We start from the raw sequence: 21,731 nt of genomic DNA on the forward strand, positions 1-21,731 counted from the left end.
GGATTTTTAACACTCGGTGACTATGCGACCCCTGTGGGTGGCAGTGCCAACCCATGTTATCTCCGTTCAATGCATGCCTCATGATCTGTGCAAACATTATGCTATTGTTATTCCTCCATTGAGATTTAGTTAATGAAGCATGCTAATGATCACACTAATATGATTCCAGCAGAGTATGTGTCACACTAGGATTATCAAAAATGTCAGATCATGAATACTTCACCAAAATGATTCCCTGGTAGTATAAAAGTACTATAACTTACTAACTTTCTACAATAGTACAAGAAAGTTGGCTGATGATTAAGACTTATATTACCTAAAAGGAGCTCCTCGCGGACTCAAAACAAATTCCCTGAAAAAATATCCTTGCGCATACATGGTATCAATCAATGGCAAACCCAGAAGATGCTACACGGGTCTCAAAGCCAGATCAGACGGAAGCCACAGGAGTGGCAAAAACATAATAAGTATTTCACAAGACACACACATAAGTATGTATGTATTTCACAAATATAACAAAAAGTATGGACTCATATGCAATTTTTTCATGTAACTTGCTTTGAATATCTACATATTGTGATGCACACAACCATATGTATGAAGTTGATGCAAGGCAACAACGCCAAAGTCTTCGACGAGCAAAGAGTGCATAACATGCATAAGTACAAAAAATAACATTACAAAATATGAAATAAACATCAATGACTAAGTCGACTTGTTCGCAACAATGCCTTCAAGAAAGGAAACCCGACCCATGTTGATGTCTCCTCGTCTAGCAAAAAAGACAAGGACATGGATTTTCATCATGATTACTCAAGACCAACCAATGAAGTGGTGATCCATCCACCACCTTGAAAATGGATCTTATAATAGTCGTGCCAGTCGTTACTCCATGCCAGGCCGAAGTGGCGGTATAAGAAGGGTGGGACATCTGCATACCTTATACCACTACCACGACCATTGGGGAGTGTGAACTAACATGCAACATCCACCATGACTCCAAGGTTCTTTCCTCGGTGTCCACCATGTGAACTAGCCCAGAACCAGTACATCGTCGAGATCTCAACCACCTTGGCGGGAAGTGCATGCAAGATCTGGCCGGCGATGAAGAGAGGTGAACACCGTCATGCCTGAAACTTGGGGGAGCCCCCAGCACAACCAGGCCCAACCTGCTCAGAGATCCTCCCCTGACGTAGGCCACTGCCCATAGCATTGGCATAGTGTTTTTGTTGGAATTTACCTCGACTCTGAAACTAATCTTTTCAGTTGAAACTTCTCCTAGTTCCAATTGCAACATGGTTTCCAGTCCCTTCCTATGTAAATATGAAAATGTAGAGGAAGAAAACTCAAAATTAGAATACATGATTGACTATGCATGGTAAATGAGCAATTTATTTTGTAACTACGATGCAAAACACATGATCTGGAGTTCGATGGCGTATCCAGGTTGTTGCCCTAGTTTGATTTGTTCAATGGTAATGGTTTCACCTTTGGTGAGCCACCTTGGAGGTTTTTAAAACTGCATATCAGCAATGGAGCAGCATCGGGCTCGGGTGAGGAGGTGATCCATCATTTTATTTCTTTCGATGGATGCTGTGGTCGTACCAGAGACAGGTGACATGCGTTGGTGTCAAGCTCAGAGATTTCTTCGGTCTTGATTGTAATTTTCTTTCTTAGCTAGTGTTCGTTCGTGCAAAGGCTAGCGTTTTGCTGTCTTTTCAGTTTTTTCAGGTCGGTGCTTACGTGACTTGTACTATGATCTACATAAATGAGACGCGTATTACCATGAAAAGAGAGAAGAAAATGAAGATATACTATAAGAGTAGAGGATGGCTTGCCATTGTTGGCTCGAGCAGTGCACTGAGTGCCTACATAACCATAAAGGACGCTGGCTAGGGAAGGATTTACATGAATTCAAAATTGATATAAGATCCAAAGGTCTAGAGCATTCATATGGAAAAACTACCTAAGGGCTCCTTTGATTCAAAGGAATTCTATAGGATTTCTGGAGGATTGAAATCCTCAGGAATTTTTCCTATGTTGGCCCTCTCATTCATAGGATTCGATCCCATAGGTATTTTTCCTATGGAATCTTTTATACTAAATTTCATGGGAAATCTAACAACCACTCCAACTTCTTTTTACCATTCCTTTGTTTTCCATGTGGCATTAATCACTCCTTGCTAATCCTATAGGATTCAATTTGGCATGCCACCCCAATCCTATACTTTTCCTATTCCTACATTTTCAAAATCCTGCGAATCAAAGAGGTCCTAAGCGGCTGACTCCGAAGTAAGAACAATTCCTCATGTGCATTGGCTCAACTGTAGTCTAGCACATCATCGGTAGTTAATAGTGATGTCATCAGAACCACTCCAGGTAGCAAACCAAGGCATCCACTGGTCAAACACATGCATTATGTACTATGTGCTATTTATTATAAGAAATCATTTTTTGTTATCAACTACAAATCACACATGAGTTGCCAATCAATGGTTGACACATAGGAGCATGAAGGACATATTTCTCTATGAAAGAATAAAGAAACGAGCAGTCGCAGGAATCAAATGTCGTCCGTAGGGTTTCTCAAAAAAATTGTCGTCCGTAGGCATCCCATAGACACTCCTAATACACACAACCACATCTAAAAAAATCCACATCCACATATATGTTACAAGCTTATGCTCTAGAGCTCTCTACTATATATTTATAGATACTTAAATGGACGCAAATGCTTTTAAAAACATTACATAGGATGACATGTTTTAATTCATGAGATAATATGACTTTGGTTTTATTATTTCACTTACATATAATAAAATTGAATTGAATGGTAGATTTTCGCAATCTCTCGAGTAAAAATTAAAAATAATAAAGTAACATAACTTTTTTTGTAAAATATCATGCACACTAATTGCAACAATAAAAGTAAAACATGTAAGATGAAACAATTGTATAGTTGCGTGCTTGATCCTGCTGATTGTAATAGATAATATAATATTTTTGTTTGTATATTAACAAAATATGTTATAAACAAGTAAAGAAATTTGGTATTAATATATATAATTATTAATTTCGACTCACCTTAGTGACTTAAGTGCCATGTGCTTCTTGTGGGTACAATGTGAGGAAAACTATGTTACAACTCATCTCTAGATCTTCTCAACAAGAAGTAACTAAAATATGATCGAACAAAACATGCGTTGTTCTTTTGCTACTTGATTAGGTGACAATAATAGTAATGTTACATATAAATGATAAAATGTTAGAACTCTTACACATGATATTATATGTAACTAATTAATTGGATGAGTATATACCTATGACAATGAAGATCAAGATATTAATGATAAAAGTGAGATTTCTACCTACCATTGTATTACATTTGGTTTCTGAAATACATAATATGATAAATTAATAATTTTTTATACTAATGGAAAAAATGTTTAATTAAAATAAAATATATTTAAGCGCATGCAATACGAAAGGTGATAAGAACTTCATATCTTTATGTTGTAAAACAATTATGATATGTAGTTTTTAGGACAAAAGAGTAGTCCAAAATATGTCTTACCGTCGGAAAATACAAAAATATATGAAGCAAATATTAGATTCCCACTATGCATGACAAGAATGAGTACACAAAACTTCAGTTGTATGACACTAGTAAAAATTCACAGAGAAATGGATAACTAAGTAGTTGAAATCCAGTCATGTTAAAGTAGAGGACAGAACAAAGCTGAAAATGAATATTGGCCTACTCTATTTACAAAAGTTTAGTACAAAATTCTTCTTGATTTTAGTATTAAGAGCCTTCTGCGGTGAACCATGAAATTTTAAGCTAGAAAATGAAATATATCAAGTATTTATGTTGAAAACAAAGCAAACTTTTATAAAAATGCCAAGAGAGTTTTTTTAATGAAATTCAAAAAGATCCCCTTTAAAATGCAGGGAAAAAACAAAAAAACAAGTAAATATAATTTATTATGAGAATGCAACATTTAGTCGTAGTGCACACACAATATTTGGCATGTCCAATGGAAGTTTAAAATGTGATCATGCATGATAAATTTTAATTCATTAGAAGTACAAAACTACCAACACAAAGCCCATTGACCGAGATTTTAATCTCCACATCCACTGATTGTCAAGGGAGGCAACAACTTTGGAAAGGTGAGGAATGAGCTAAGAGGCGGACTGGCATCAAGAAGGAGGTGAAATCAACAAGCAATCAAGGCATATAGAGGCGGTGAATACAAGTGAGAATCGAACAACAAAGATTGAGATGAAGCCGAGGCACATGGTGAGTGCGCGAAGAGCAGCGTGAGTGATATGACAATATGAAAAAGAGATGGAAGCAGGTTTGCACAAAACATAGATGGTAGCAGTCAATGGCGGTGCCAAGGCTCTAGTCTTGTGTAGTCAATTCAAATTCGTGTGGTCAAATATATGTCTTTGTATGAGTTTTGTAAATTTTTTTGCATGATTTTCAACTTATATATGAGATTTTTTGCCAAAAAACTGAGTATTCAAGTGACCATACAACCAGCATGTGGCTTCGCCACTGGCTGTAGTAGAGAAAGGGCTTGGCAGACGAGTCCTAAGGTAGAGCTACAATAAGCGTTAAATAGTAAATGTAAGAACCAATAGTTCAGAGCTGTCATCCGAGAAACTGACATGTCGGCCACTCCAAACTAGTAAGTGTGACTCTAGCAGAGTCGTCATATAAGTTCGAACGCCCTAATAAGTACTTGTATGGTGATTGTCTTAAAAGTTGGTCAAGAGGATTCTCTATCCCGCGCTCCATCACCATAATTTTTGGAGGGTGCTCCAAATCCAGTCCACCCGCCTTGATGTTTGGAGAGTTGGGGTGATTTTGGACCGCTCCATCCCAGAAACGGCTTGGTGTAAGAGACATTTCCTATCCCACTCCTCTTTCCACCCACAGGTCTTGCTGACGATGCCATTGACTCTGCCCTAACCCATGGGTACCATTCCGGCTTATGGCGTGAGGCACCAAAAATTATTGAGGTCATAGACCTCTTCTTCTTTGGAGTTGGATGACGACGAGGAAGATGATGGTGGAGAGGAGAGAATACCAAGAAGTCCCACTTTGCCGTCTAGCATGGGGTGATCCAATGGGAGGAAGAGATCGAAGGGGATGGTGTGAGCGATGAAAGACAAAATCAATGAGTTGGTCAAGTCAAGGAAGGAGTCGGCGGAGAAGAGGAAACAATAAATGTTGGAGCTCAAGGAGAGGAGGTTATAAGAGAAGAAGGCGAGGTGAAGGGCTATGCACGAAAGTAAAAGAACCAAGAAAGTGATGAAGACACGTATGCCTCAGTTTGATAAAAAAAATGGTTATTGCGAGAGAAGATAGCCAAAGTGAACCAACTGATAATGTTGGATCCAAATACCATGGATGTCACATCAAGATCGTTTTGAGATATGAATCGAAGATCGTGCGTTCAGGATGTAACGAAGCCGCCAATACAGGAGTAGGGAACGGTGCACACATGCGGGCCGGCGACATATGATTTGTACATGTAGGTTGAATGTGTGCATGATTCTTCATCTTTTGTTCATGCGATTTTCCTAATAATTTCATAAAGAAATCTAAGCATGACTGTTTTCAAATGAAATGCCGTACATCCAAGCGTGTGATGTTGAAAGATGAAATAAGGAGAGATAATTTGAGGATTGAGATATGACGACTATGTGTTTGCACATTATCTCCGCAGCCTTCGAAAATTACGGAAGGTGCTCCAAAACGATTTTGGAGGCTACGGACACATAAAGAACTAGCTAGGGTTGCTCTAAGAAGAGGTCTCGCCCAACAGTGTTCCACCACGTCATGAGCAGTGACTGGGTGATGTCATGTGCAGGACCATTCTCGGCAGCAAATCGAGTTAAATCCCGTGTCCACCATGATTAAAGGTGCACTAATGGTACTGAAAGAAGGAAGATATGAACGGCAATCTCCAAGAAGTGCGACTTAGCAATGGCTGGTCCTGACGAAGTCCTCCCACCACTAAACTAACCAGCCCAGCCACGTCCCCGCCTTCTCTCTCCTGGTTCCCGCACAGAGCCAACCCCCACTCCCACCACACCACGGCAGCCATGAGAAATTTCGCCGCCCCAGCAAGCAGCTCAGCGTCGTCGCCCCGTGTCAACCATGACATGATCCGCCTCCCGCTCGTGCTTCCCCATATATACATGCGAGAGCGCACGCGCTCACACCTCCCCTCACCTCCAACCCACAGACCACACCTCAATAAGTTCGGCGATCAGCTCAGCTCCCATCCCAGCTGTGACTACAAGCAAGCTAGCTTCTCCGGCCACGCGCCCAGTCGAGCAGCTGGCTAAGGATCTCGCCGGCGGCTTTAGTCGTTATTAGGGTCTTCTTCGTAAACTTACCCGCCGAGACTGGCCGTGGCCGGCCGGGGTAAAGTGTAAGGCGGCGCCATATATACGCCGGAGACTGTCATATGGCCGACGGGCTGCCTCCGGGGTACCGTTTCTACCCCACGGAGGAGGAGCTGATATGCTTCTACCTGCGCAACAAGCTCGACGGCAGCCGCGGCGACATAGAGCGCGTCATCCCCGTCGTCGACGTCTACTCCGTCGACCCCTTGCAGCTCTCAGGTAGGACCATCGATCATCATATACGGATTCCTACGTACGTACAGTGCGTTGCGTCATGCTGCCTCTTACCTGCGCACATACGCAGAGATCCACGAGAGGCTGCGCGGCGGCGGTGGCGGTGAGGGGGAGCCGTGGTTCTACTTCTGCGCGCGGCAGGAGCGGGAGGCGCGGGGCGGGCGGCCCAGCCGGACCACGCCGTCGGGGTACTGGAAGGCGGCGGGCACGCCCGGGGTCGTCTACTCCGCCGACCGCCGGCCCATCGGGCTGAGGAAGACCATGGTGTTCTACCGAGGCCGCGCGCCGTCCGGGACCAAGACCAAGTGGAAAATGAACGAGTACAGGGCCTTCCAGCACGAGCACAACGACGACGCCGCCGGCGCACCCACGGCAACCGGGGGTCCCCACGCCGCTGCGCCACCGAACCTCCCTCCGCAGGTAATACTCGATGCCACTCATATGTGATATGTCCATCTCCATATGTATCAGACAGACATGGCTGTCACTTTTGTCGCCGGATAAGTGCCCAAAAGCAGCTCGCAACTAGCAATTCATCTAGGCATAGGTTTCGGATTGTGTGTGTGCTGTGCTTATAGATAGTGCCAATTAACCGGGATGCTCATCATCACAGCCCCACCTACATCAACATGCATGTTATTCGTCTTTTTATCGTCTTACATGTTACATCTTGGCATGCAAGTTGCTGATACGCTATTCATCCATATATGTGAGATTGAGAAACTTAATTATTGTTCGAATCTGTAGTCTGATGTGAACTTGTGTTGTTTTGTAGCTGAGAAGCGAGTTCAGCTTGTGTCGACTCTACACCAAATCGGGGACACTGAGGCAGTTCGATCGACGGCCGGTTGCAGCGGCTGCACGCGGTGACATTCCGGGGCCATCCACGGCAGCCACCGCGTCGCCCGACGACGGTGACGGCTCCGGTGGATCCATGCAGCCGCTTGAGGAGGATCTGATGGAAGGAGCTGGCGGTGATCCATACGGAGACGATATAGCCACATTGGCTGCTCTTCTCTACTGGTCTACGGACTAGATTATGCATTCGTTTCAACAGATCGAATCTTGAGCAGTTTCGTCTCCATTGACAGATTATGCTCTATCTAAATCTTAAAACATAAAATTCTGGACAAAGAATGATCTATGAATTTGAGCACTAGCTAGTTTGTACTACGAATTTGTAACAGGGAAAAGGGGGAGAAGGGAAGTGACTATTTCTTAGTCGACTTATTTGAAATAACCATTTACCAATGGACATGCATATCCATTTGATGAAGACCTCATCCTTGTGCACTTGCACGCACTGGTTACATCCGATGGTTCTAAGCATCGACTTCGAAAAATAATAATCGAGAAGGGGGTTTGCCCCAACTTCTGCAATAGAACGATGCATACGAATAATATTATTAAAAAGCAAAGGTTCCGGTACAAATCATCCTGTCATGATCAAAGAACAAATCAGGCTCATCAAGAGCTAAACAGAAGAATAAGAGCCACAACCGGCCGGTAAACTGAGATAGGAGCACTACAAGCCTATCTTATTACATGACCGACATCCAAATCAGTTGAAAATAGCCCGTGCTACTATTTCCCATCGGGTAGATCCAATAACCAAACGCTCCCTGGCCTCCGTCGGAGTGAGTAGCGATCACATACGGAGCAATGCAGTGGCCCGGAAAATAACCTGCAAAAAATGAATATTTGTTGTTCTGATAAAGACCAAATCATTTCTGCAGTTTTCAAACTGCCCATAATAAAGCACATACTCCTACACGAGTATGTCTCGCTGTTTCAAGATCTATCCCATCTAGCCACGTCCCAAATAACGTGGTGATAGAATTTTGTGGCGATCTTAGTTGCGTCGGCGACCAACATGTGATTTGATGGTTAGGAGGACAATGGTATCTCCATTCCACCAGAGTTCAACTCCTAGATTTGATATTGGTGCTCGCATTTTTTTGAATTTATTTCAGGCCTTTCGATGATGTGCGTTCAGTGGGAGGAGATGTTCCCGTCAACTATGAAGGCATCTGTGGCGACTTCGTCAATCTCAAAATAAAATGTCAGCTCGGTCTCTCGGAGGTGCTCATAGTGGTACGACGTGCGTGCCTTCATAGAAATGATTGTATGTGTGTATGTTGAATGTCTGCGTCTGTACTATATTAAACGAAACCCCAGTTGCCTCAAGGAATAACAAAGGGGGGGGGGGGGTCTACCTTTGATCTCAAAACGATTTCCAAGTTTAATTTTGATCTTTAAACTATGAAATCAGAGAAGTTTGACTTCTAGCTTTCAGAACAATTTAGATATGGCCCCTTATCTAGCTCCGGTTTCACACATTCTGTAAACCAGTAAAATTAGAAGTAAAAAAAAGTAAACACTATGATACAAAAGAGAAATTCGCAGGGACACGCACTGGCCGCACATGCACATTGTGGCCCGCCAAGTGCCTCGCATTTCTGAGGGGTGGGATGGGGGCGACGGGAATTCTAAAACAAGATCATTTTACCGAGTACAAAAACTTGATAAAAACGAACAACAAAGATAAATCAATAATAAGTTTCTACCGAGTTTTATCAAGTTCCATATGGACTAGCTTATATCAAGTTTTAATATTTGAAACCTGATGAATTTCTTTGTTGTTCTTATCAAATTGTAATACTTGAAACTTGGTAAAAAAAATTCTTAAACTGTATTCAAGAATGGTCCTGTTTCAAAGTCCACGTCACAAGGAACACGAATATGCAAACAAAACATAAATTAGACTTTCAGTTCAAAAATATATAATAGGTTCAAAATTGGAAGTCAAATAAAAAAAACGAGAAGTGAGGTGGGTGGAGTATGCAATATGTGACAAAAGCATGCATGCATGGGACCCAAGTAATGAAAGGCTTAGCCATGCAGGAGATCAGCCAATTTTCCGCAGATGCTACAGATCCTCTCTCTAAGATAGGAAAATATCCTAGATGAGTTAGTACAAGGAAAAGGACATGCTAGAAATGGACCTGACAGAAAAACTGGAAATAATGACCTAGCTTTTATGAAATATCACTATATTTACTTCTTTTTATTAATGATCCCAAAAATATTTTTCCATTATCTATTTTTTGGATTTTCCAATATTTATTGGCAAACTTATGTATTTTACAAATTTATCATGATTTTAAAATATTTGAATATTTAGTAGTTTTCTTCATGGTTCTTGAATTTTTTTTGTTACAATATCCCCTTTCTCCATTAGAGTCTCACCTGCACGAAAATAGTGCCATGCATGACGTCAATTAAACTATTATTAGAGCATCTACAGTCGGAGTTGGCAAATCTAACCCCCTATACGTCCACGGATACGTCCAGGCACACCCGCGGACACTAACCAGGCACTCCCTAATTCCGAGCCTTCACACCAGTGTATCTCATATTCCGAACCCTACATCCATACAAATTCACGCAACTAGTACATAGATCACAAAACAATCAAAATCAACAGGAAATGGACATATAAACTGGTACCGAACGGGCATAATTTACATAAACATCACCAAAAGATCACCAAACGGCGAAATCATACAGTTCAATGATCTGGCACATTGTAACTACATACTACAACTAGATTATAAACAGGAGAGGGCGAGCTTCACCATTTCCTCACCGGCCCTTTGCTCGTTCGGTCGCCGGCGCATCTGTAGGAGTCCGTGGCAGGAGGTGGATCCACGTCGGACCCGTCGGAGGAGGAGGAATAGGAGATGACGATGTAGCCTTGCAAGCGCCGGACAACGCGGTCTTGCTTGCGCTTGAGCTTGGCCACCCTCGCCACCTCTGCCCTGCCTCCGCCGCCTCCCGCTCGGATTGCTCAATGTTGAGCCAGAGATGCTTGGCGTTGATCCTCTGGAGTCGTTCGGCCTTCGTCTCCGCCTCAGTCAGTGACCGGCGGCACACCCACTCGAGGAGACGGTCTTCCTCACGGGGCACCTGGTGGCGATGGACGGACTGCGCAGACGCGTCGGACCTGCCCACCATCTCCATTTACCTCTGCCTCTCGCGGCGGGTGGCATGTGCCTCCGACTCCGGAGTCCGCATTCGCGGCATCGGCGGAGCGGGCACTAGAACACAGTGCTGCCCGCACGGAGCAACGGCCGGAGGTGGAGGAGGCCGTCGGGCGGGAGGAGCAGATCGGGCAGGCCTTGCAGATCTGCGCGCGGGGTGGCAAGGGCCGGTGTCGGCACAGCGGCGACGGGCGGCAGGTGGCGTGCACCGGACCCGGAGCTACGGCCTGTACCGACCCGCGAGCGCTTGAGCGCGATACGGAGCGCCAGCTCCTCCTCGTCTCCGGAGCTGCCGTCGGAGTGGCTGCCAGTGCTGGACATGCTCGTCGGTGCTAGGGATTTGGCCGATCGGGGAAATGGGAGCATCGGGGAGGGGAGCGGAGCGAAGTGGAGTGAGCTAGGGTTTCTGCCGAATGTGGGGTTTTATGGGGTCGGGTGGGCCAGCCGTGGGCCGAGCTGGCGTGGCGAAGGCCGCCTCATATCCGCCCTACATTTGAGACGGATATACGGGTGCTAGTCAGCCCGGTCGTTTGAGTCCCATTTGAGAGCTTCTGTTGGGTCGTTTTTTTTGTGAACGGTTAGCGGACGGCCTGCCCGTACGTATGAGACGAATATAGGGCGCCCGGCTGTAGATGCTCTTACCTAGGTGACGGACAAAACCTATAAAGGTTTAGAATGTTGAGTGCCTAGTTAGATTGATTAAAGTACATGGACCACAAGTACATTTTTCCATAATTAAACATTCTTCTCTCAATAATACTACGCCATTTCCGGTTTATTAGGCCTGCACGTATTCTTAAATTGACTTAACCAATATAATAGAAATAATATAACCCAAAAATTATACCACTACAAAATATACCATTTAAAGTTTCTAATGATATTTTTTGTGATATATAAATTATACTAGGTTGATCAAATTATTAATTTAGGGATACGCGCAGGCGTGATTAACCGGAAAGAAGGTACTCCTTCTGTCCCAAAATATAAGAATATTTTTAACACTAGTGTAGTCCCAAAAACGTTTTTATATTATGGAATGGAGGGAGTAGTATGCTTCTGCCAAACATGTGGCACGAATCACTCCAGCCCTCTAACGTTATTTACAACTAAAGTTTTCATCCGAAAAAGAAAAACAAACCTAAAAAGAACTGAAACTTGCCATCCAAAAAGAAGTTGCCATGCTTGACAACTAAGCTGGCCATCCCACGTCATTAAACTTGCCATAAAAAACGTTTGGAGTTGCATGTTCGTGCCACATGTGTGGCCCTTATCAGGGTCCAAGATTTAGTCTTCGCATAATGTTCATGGCACTTATCAGGGTCCAAGATTTAGTCTCCGTATAACGTTCAACTAAGTCAGTAACTATTTTGATATTTCGAATCATCTATGGCAAGGCTTGAGATTGGAATGGGGCACATATATAATGTATCATATATTTATAGTTGTGAGTATTCAGAAGACAGACGTAGTCAAATATCCGAAAGTTTCACTTCTACATATATGACAAGTTTTTGAGAACTAGATGCACATATTGATTTTTGTGATAAATGAATATATTAATAATCTCTTCTTTTATGCAAATATTTATAATTTTATGTTGATGATCTCCCTCTCTCTTTTTTGTAAGATTCTTTGATTAGAAAAGAAATGTACTCCCTCCGTCTCAAAATAAGTGTCTCAACTTTGTACTAGATGTAGTGCAAAGTTGTATTAAGGTTAAGACACTTATTTTGGGACGGAGGAAGTACAAGTGAATGAGTCGATATGGAGGGCAATATATCCGCCTCATTTATCTAAATTTGTATTGGATCTTGCTAGAATGCTACACCAAAGTCTCATGTCTTCGGGGTTTGAGTTCACTGAAAGACCTGGTTTCCGCCAAAATTAGTTTGGTCGGCAAGACCGCGACAGCATCTTGTTGCATGCGTTGCATGAAACCAGCGTGCACAAAAGAGAAGCCATCAATGGTAGGCAGTCTCCTCATCCTTTGACAAATCGAGCCACTGAATGTTCAGGGGGAGAAGATAGAGAAGATTGGTTGTACCGGAGCGGCTTCACCGTCTGCCAACAATCTCGTTCACATCAGTCTTGTCTGCTTCCCGTCACGTGTACAAAATGCTCATGATCCACACAGTAAGTTCCGTGCATCGGCCGCGGGTCTCTCTAATTAGAAACGTGCCTAGATAAGTTGCGGCCAGACTCTGATAGCGGCAGGTCAAGTCCACGTATATTGTTATTTTACAACAAAAACTTCTAACTCTTTCCGGAAGTCCTTTTAGTGGATGATCTTTGATCGTATTCGCTGCACCGGCTCCGGTAGGCATGCAAATTTGGAATCTTGAAGGTACCGTCCAACCTTCTTTAGTTCAACTAAATGAACTAAAATTTTGGAATTCACTTCATTTTTAAGATTTAATTCAATTGGTGAACTAAGTAATGTCTAAGGGTTCTATAAAGATTCCAAATTTGCATCCCTAGACTCCGGGATTCTTCCGGCAATTTGATGAGCACATGCGGCACATGTCCATAAAACCCCCGTGCCTTTTTTATTAAGAAAGGATTGTCCAAAAAGGAACATATGTGTTGACATCAGATTTTGGCATGGTCGAAAATATAATTAAGAAGGCCTTAAATAGAAAAGTATTTAAAGTGGTAAAGTTCCGTATCGTCAAAAGGAGAAACTTTGATATTTGGATCATAGTCATCCGGTCTTATCTCTAAGGCCAAAGTTGTGTTCGAAGTACTGAGATTTTGTATTCAGAACACTAATAGTCTGATTACACCCTCAAGACAGCCACATATGAAAAACTTTCTACATGAATTGTCTTTGTCTCGTCGAAACGGCCGATTTTAATATAAAAATCGTCCCAATACGAGATCGTATGTAAAAGTTACAGCCATCGGAATACAACCCTATTAAGAGCCAAAAGTGGCGCGCCCCACCACACACCATGTCTAATGGGTAGCGCGAATAATTGCCTATTTTACGCGAGAGATTTGTCCCTCAAGATGACCTTTGATCAGAAAACATTCAACATGAAAGTTGTTCGTCTCGTCGATACGGTCAAGATTGTTTTTGGGCTTGTTTTCATCCAAGGTCGTTTACCACCTCAAAAATTACCCGGAAGGTCCAGTCAATTTAAACCCAACAGTTTTGGAAAGTTCAGACAAAACCAATCCGAATTTGACTAGGGTTTTGGACGTGAATCCAAGCCTTTTCCTTGACGGGAAGTCCAGCCGCCTCTTATATACCTAAGGGGTGACGGCCAATTGAACAACACACAATCGAACAAATCATCTACCACTTTTTATCTTTTATCTTTTCTCCTTAACCCTAATTCTTCTTCTTCCTCGTTCATCGTCTGTTCTCGGGAAGTCCAGCCGCCTCTTATATACCTAAGGGGTGACGGACGATTGAACAACACAAATCGAACAAATCATCTATCACTTTTTATCTTTTATCTTTTCTCCTTAACCCTAGTTCTTCTTCTTCCTCGTTCTTCATCTGTTCTCCTTGTTGTAGGGCGGTGAACCTCGAGGCCCTAGGGGCGATCAGGTCGACCTAGGGCTGCCATAGCCGCCGCGCGCCATGACGGGGTCCCTCCCGGGCGTGTGTGGTTTTGGGTCCACAAAAGCACCCGCCAGATTGCTTGCGTACCGCGCTTCCGGACGGGTCTCCTTCGACGTGAGCTGCGGTGCATCACCCTCGACGTTGGAGGTACACGATGACGTGTTCGTGTGCGAACACACTTTTTGGCGACTCCGCTGGGGACGAAGCTTCGAACGGTCTCCGGCCCGTTCTTGCTACGAAGAGATCGTCATCTAGGGTTTGCCATCTACGAAGGTAATATGAATAACCAATTCACTTATGTAGATGCAAATAATGCATATGTCATTGCTAGATCGTATAATGAGCATAATGTATCAGCTAGCCCTATCAACCATGCATCTAATTATGTGCAACAACCAATTCAGAATAATCTTCATGCTTCAACTTCATATAATTTCAGCAACATGCAACATATGTATTCCAACTCCCATGCATCGGCAACCCCACAAAATCTATATGCCAATGAACAACATGATGAGTTCGGTTAATCAAGTTGAGACACCCTGTGACGCCCCCGATTTGACCGTACACTAATCATACACGCAAATGTGTACGATCATGATCAAGGACTCACGGACAGATATCACAACATAACTCTAGACACAAAATAAAATAATACAAGCTCTATATTACAAGCCAGGGGCCTCGAGGGCTCGAATACACAAGAGTCAGCGGAAGCAACAATATCTGAGTACAGACATAAGTTAAACAAGTCTGCCTTAAGAAGGCTAGCACAAAAGCAACAACAATCGAACAGGCAAGGCCTCCTGCCTGGGAGCCTCCTAACTACTCCAAGTCGTCAGCGGCCGTCACGTTGTAGTAGGCATCCTCGGGGTAGTAGTAATCATTAGTGGTGTCGTCTGGCTCCTGGGATCCGTCATCTGGTCGCAACAAACGGGTATATGGGAAAAAGAGGTAGCAAAGCAACCGTGAGTACTCATCCAAAGTACTCGCAAGACTTACATCAGATCTAAACTAAGTATGCATCTGTATCAAAGGAAAAGGGTTGTATCTGTGGACTAAACTGCAGAATGCCAGAAAAGAAGGGGAAAGCCTAGCCTATCGAAGACTAGCATCTTCAGGCATCTTCAAGCATCTTGTAGCATATAGAAGAGTACAGATCGACATAATGTAAAGTAGTAATAGTGTTATCAACCTCGGCCAGCGATCCTTTCTCAACTCCCTGCGAGAAAGCAATCCCAGAGCCATACTATCCATTTCTCATAATCATGTCTCATCTTAAGTATCCAGTTCTAGTTGTATCGATCGGGATACAACTCCAAGTGTCCGTTATTGTAGGACAGGCTATCGATAGATGTTTTCTTCCCTGCAGGGGTGCACCAACTTACCCACCATGCTCGATTAACTCTGGCCGGACACACTTTTCTGGGTCATGCCCGGCCTCGGCCAAACAATACGCCGCAACCTGACCTAGGCTTAATAGAGAGGTCAAGCACGCCAGACTAAACCTATGCCCCTAGGGGTCTTGGGCCATCGCCCCGGGAACTCCTGCACGTTGCGTGGGCGGCCGGTGAGCAGACCTAGCTACCTCCTTAAAAGGTAGGAGCTTACTAGTCCAACCCGGCGTGCGCCGCTCAGTCGTCGACGTCTAATAAGGTTTAGCTGATGCATACGACGCAGAACGCCCATACTATGCCCACGTGATGGTTAGCGCTATCAGGCCAGAGGCCCCTCGGATCAAATATCCAAATCGTAGTGGATTAGGAACGCGCGGTAACAAGCAGAGACTCACGAAAGATGTGACCCCGTCGCCCCGTCTCGAGTACTTGCGGCAAGGGCTAAGAATGCGCGGCCACGCCTCGTAAGTATCTTGCGGGCACCTTCCAGGCCAACCCGACTCCACATCACTCGCTATTAAGCTCGCGCAGGTACCCCTCAGGGCCGACCCGTCCTTAGTAACATGGCTCAGTGTAAAGTCATAGTAACCATAGTAACTGTGTGTCGAACACCAAGGGGAAAACTCGAGGAATCACCCTCGGTGAATTCCACTCGATGTTATCATCAAGGTGAACGTAAGAGGATCCACCCTCGAGGTTCACACTTGAGGGTTGCACGACAGAGCCGTAACGGAAGTGGTTAAGGAAGAAATCACCCTCGATGACCTCAACCATATAGCTACACTACAGAGATCTCATCTGGAGTGATGTAAGAGGTTCCACCCTCGGCACTCGATGGTAACTCTGCAGAGTTGTACAGCTAGGGGGGTGATGTGTGGTGCCGGGGCCTAGACGTCGATCATGTTGATCGAGTCATCGAGCATAAAGCGGGGCAACTGGGACAAGGTGGGGGTCACTGATGGATCACTAACCAACCTATACTAATCAGTTTAGGATAAGCGGGTAAGGTATGAAAGCAGGTAACAAAAACAGGCTATGCATCAGAGTAGGATCATATAGAAAGCAGTAGTAGCTCTAATGCAAGCATGAAAGGGAAAGAAATGGGCGATATCGAAATGCTCAAGGGGGGTTTGCTTGCCTGGAAGCTCTGCTGAAAAAGAAGAAGTGTCGTCGTCAACGTCGACGTAGTCGATCACAGGGGCATCAGCAGCGGTCTCGGGGTCTACCGGAGAGAAGAGGGGGAATAAAAAGTAAATGCAGAGCAAACAGATGCATCACTAAGCATTACATGACGACAAGCAGAGCTAGGGTTGTCCTAACGTAATACTACACGTTGTAGACAGAGGGGATAAACATCCGAGGATGAATCCCCAGCGTTAGACGAATTCCGTACAGATGAAAAAGAGGGGACGGTTCCATGTTCAGTATGCTAGGGGCATGTGACAGGTGAATGGACCGCGTATTTGGATTCGTGGGATTTTTCTGAGCAACTTTCATATAGAAAACATTTTCATTGGAGTTACGGTTTAATTTCTACGAATTTCTAAAGATTAGAGTATTTTCTGGAATTATTATTTAACAGAAATGGAATATGACGTCAGCATGACGTCTTGATGACCTCAGCAGTCAACAGAGCGGCTGACTAGGTCAATCCTGACCAGTGGGTCCAGTGGGACCCACATGTCATACACAGTGGGGCTAACAGTGGTTTAAACTAAACTAAATTAACTATATTAGAACCTGGGCCCACCTGTCAGTCACTATTTAGGTTAACTAAACTAATTTAATTAATTCATGTTAATTACGGGGGTAGGCCCCACTGGTCAGTGGCTGGGGGTTGCCCAGTCAGCAGGGTTGACTGGTCAAACCAGTCAACTAGGGTCTCTGGGCCCCGCTGGCAGTGACCCAGGGGCGGGCCCCAGGTGTTCCACATTGGTGGTGGCGCCGAAGATGGCTCCGGCGAGCTCAACGCGGCGGAGCCTCGTCGGACTTCGTCGAAAAATCGCTACGGGGCACGGGAAGAGGTGCGGCTAGGCGCGTTCGATTGGGCGTTCGACGCCGCATCCATCTACGGTGGTGGCGCGGCCCGTAACGGGCTAGAACAACGACGGCGAGAGGCAGGGCGGACGCCGGCGTTCGGGCGCGGTCGGAAACGAGGCCAGAGGGCGCGGGGAGGCTCGGTTGCGAGCTCGTTGAGCTCCAGGGAGCACCAGGAGCACGGCGGAGGCCTTAGGCGAGCGTGACAAGAACCATGGCCACGGCGGTGAGGTGATCTATGGCGACGAGCTAGCTACAGTGCGCGAGGGAATTAACGAGGAGGAGCAGAAAGTGGAGGACCTCACCGTGCGGCATGCAAGATGGCCCTTGGAAGATTAGTAGCAGAAGAATGGCGGAATCATCGGAGAAGCACCGACGATCCGAGGAAGAAGAAGGGGGTCGATCCATGGCTGCGGTGTCGTAGAGCTCGAGCTCGAGGTCGGGGAGGTTGCAGCGGAGCTCGACGGAGCTCCTGGACGTCATGGTGAGGTGCGAGGAGCATTGTGGCTACGCGGTTGACGGCGAAGGACGGCGGCAGGCGCGCTCGGGCAGTGGGGAGAAAGGGCGAGCACGAGCGAGGGAGAGAGGGGGTGGAAGAGGCGGAGTGAGCGGGCGAGTGGAGTAGCAGGGGGAAGCCCGAGGGGTCGGCCTCGTCGTCGCCCTTATCCCCTCGCCGGCGGGGACGGCGAGGCAGTCCGGCGGAGACGCGAGCGCGCGGTCGCTCGCACAGTGGGGAGGGGGAATACGACAGGGGGGGAGTGGGCCGGCCTAGCTAGGCCAGTTGGCTCGGGTGGGCCGAAGCCCAAGTAGAGGCCAGGGCTCTCCCACCCCTTCTCCTTTTCTTTTTCTCCTTGCTTTTCTTTTTTTCTTTTTCTTTTTAAAGCTTTTCTGTTTTAGCTATTTTAGGCCACTTATGCATTTTGCAAAAATGTTGGTTCACCACCAATATTACCAGAAGAATACTTTCCACATGATGAACATTTTAGTTTTCATGTTTGAGCATTTTAAATTTCACTCATAATTTGAAAAATAAATTTATCTGGAATTTGAAAGAGAGAGGAGACAATGATGATCAAACACTTGTTTAGCAAAATGATTAACCTAACCCCAGGGGTTACTGTAGCATCATTACACCGGGGTGTTACAACTCTCCTCCTCTAAAAGAAATTCTCGTCCCGAGAATTAAGAGGTAGAAGGGAACAGGTCGGGGTATTCGGCACGGAGGTTATCCTCGCGTTCCCAAGTGGCTTCATCTTTAGAATGATTTGACCATTGCACTTTGAGGAACTTGGTAACCTTCTGGCGTGTTCGACGTTCAGCTTCTTCAAGAATGCAGATCGGATGCTCCTTGTATGTGAGATCATCTTGCACTTCAATCAGTTCTAGATCCAGTTCACGTTCCAGATCCTTGAAGCGTCGACGAAGTTGCGACACGTGGAAGACATCATGGACGTGAAAGAACTGAGGTGGCAACTCCAATTGATAAGCCACCAGTCCACGACGGGCGAGGATGCGGAAGGGGCCAATGTAGCGCGGAGCTAGCTTGCCCTTGACTCCGAACCAATGAGTGCCTCTCAAAGGAGTGACACGCACATAAGCTTGTTCACCAGGTTGATAAGTTGAACCCTAGTGTTTCCGATCATAGTTGCTCTTCTGGCGGGACTGGGCCGCCTTGAGATTAACCCAGACAATGTGAACCTGCTCTTCAGCTTGTTGAATAATGTCTAGACCAATGAGCGTTCGTTCCCCAGTTTCTAACCAATTCAGAGGGGTTTGGCACTTACGTCCATAAAGCACTTCAAAGGGTGCCATCTTCAAGATGGCTTGATAGCTGTTGTTATAAGAGAACTCCACATAAGGGAGAGATTCTTCCCACTTCTTACCGAAAGAAATAACACAAGCTCGAAGCATGTCTTCAAGAATTTGATTGACTCGCTCGACTTGGCCTTGGGATTGGGGATGATAAGCAGTGCTCCAGGTAATATGAGTTCCCATTGCCTCTTGGAAACTATCCCAGAACTTTGAAGTGAATATACTGCCATGGTCTGAATTGATCTCCTTCGGAATGTCGTGGAGTGACATAATTCAGGAGATATACAAGTTTGCTAATTGACTAGCAGTGATAGTCTCCTTGACTGGGACAAAGTGAGCGACCTTCGAGAATTGGTCGATGACGACAAAGATAGCATCATTACCCTTCTGATACTTGGGAAGGCCAGTGAAAAAGTCCATCTGAATCTTATCCCACATCCATTCAGGAATCGGAAGTGGTTGTAGAAGTCCAGCCGGTTTTTGATGTCCTACTTTGACGCGATGACAAACGTCACATTATTCAATATATCGAGCAATGTCTTGCTTCATCTTAGACCACCAATACTTCTGACGAATGTCCAAGTACATCTTGGTACTTCCCGGATGAATAGAGAGAGGGGTGTCATGCGCTTCTTTCATCACCTTCTCTGTCATAAGCTCGAGCCGGGGTACTACAATGCGATCTCTGAAGTACAAAGTTCCGTCTTCACCAAGTGAGAAATCTCTTGATTTCTCTAAGGCAAGATCCTTTTTCATCAGATCAACATGAGCATCTTTGGCTTGAGCAGACTTAATTGCTTTCAGAAGAGTTGGTTCCAAGACAAGGTTATTTAGAGAACCCTATGGAACTAGTAGAAGGTTCAGCTTGCATAGCTCTTCATAAAGGCGGGGTTGAGCTTTGTAGACCATGTGATTATTGCAATAAGACTTACGGCTCAGGGCATCGGCCATTACATTAGCCTTACTAGGGGTATAGGATATACCACAGTTTTAGTCAGCAATAGCTTCCATCCATCGCTGCTGACGGAGGTTCAGATCTGGCTGAGTAAATAGGTACTTCAGACTCTGATGATCGGTGAAGATCTCGCAACGATTACCGAGAAGGTACTGCCACCATAGCTTGAATGCATAGATAACCGCAGCAAGCTCAAGGTCATGAACTGGGTAGTTCTCTTCATGAGGACGCACTTGACGAGAGGCATAAGCAATCACTCTGCGCTCTTGCATTAGGACACAGCCTAATTCTTGACGTGAAGCGTTGCAATAGATGAAGAAGTCCTTGCGAGAATCAGGGAGAGGAAGCACTGGGGCAGATGTCATCTTGTCTTTGAGTGCGTGGAAACTTTCCTGACATTTGTCTGTCCAATCGAACTTAACGCCTTTGTGAAGCAGATTGGTCAGTGGCTTGGCGATCTTGGAGAAGTTCTTGACAAAGCAGCGACAATAGCTGGCTAGATCGAGAAAGCTTCTGACTTGCTTAACAGTCTTCGGAGGGGTCCAGTCAAGAATAGCCTGCACTCGCTCTGGGTTGACAGCAATACCATCTTTGGAGATGACATGCCCAAGGTAGGTTACTTCAGGAAGCCAGAATTCGCACTTGGAATACTTGGCATAAAGTTGATGTTCTCGAAGCTTCTCTAGAACAAGTCGAAGATGTTCAGCATGTTCTTCTTTGTTCTTCGAATATACCAGGATATCATCCAGATAGACTATGACGAACTTGTCGAGCTAATCCATGAATATGTAGTCCATCAAACGGAAGAATGTGGCTGGAGCATTGGTCAAGCCAAAATACATGACGGTGTACTCGTAAGAACCATAACGAGTGACGAATGCGGTCTTTGGAATATCCTCTTCGCGAACACGGATCTGGTGGTAACCCAACTTCAAGTCGAGTTTAGAGAATATCGATTAACCAGCCAGTTGATCATACAGATCATTGATCCGAGGAAGGGGATATTTGTTCTGAATTATAGCTTGGTTGATAGGACGATAGTCTTTGTCCAAACGATTCGTTCCATCCTTCTTCTTCACAAAGAGGGAAGCTGCTCCCCAAGCTGAGGAACTTGGACGAATGAATCCACTGCGAAGAGATTTACCGATTTCCTCCTTAAGTTCAAGGAGCTCATGAGGTGGCATCTTGTAGGGTCGCTTGGTGATAGGAATGGTGTCTGGTTTCAAATCGATGACGAACTCGATAGCCCGGGC

The 21,731-nt window shown here is 45.1% G+C and overlaps 1 protein-coding gene across 1 annotated transcript; it reads left to right on the top strand.

Moving 5' to 3' along the window:
- Positions 1–6,072: 6,072 nt before the first annotated feature.
- Positions 6,073–14,272, top strand: LOC119269677 (NAC domain-containing protein 90-like). Its single transcript, XM_037551572.1, has 6 exons — positions 6,073–6,645; positions 6,731–7,080; positions 7,436–7,634; positions 8,657–8,754; positions 10,993–11,138; positions 14,230–14,272. Exons 1-6 carry the CDS (start codon positions 6,489–6,491, stop codon positions 14,270–14,272), a joined length of 993 nt encoding a protein of 330 aa, XP_037407469.1. The 5' UTR covers positions 6,073–6,488.
- Positions 14,273–21,731: the final 7,459 nt, after the last annotated feature.

This window comes from Triticum dicoccoides, chromosome 3A, assembly GCF_002162155.2.
Source record: "Triticum dicoccoides isolate Atlit2015 ecotype Zavitan chromosome 3A, WEW_v2.0, whole genome shotgun sequence".
NCBI classification, from domain to species: Eukaryota; Viridiplantae; Streptophyta; class Magnoliopsida; order Poales; family Poaceae; genus Triticum; species Triticum dicoccoides.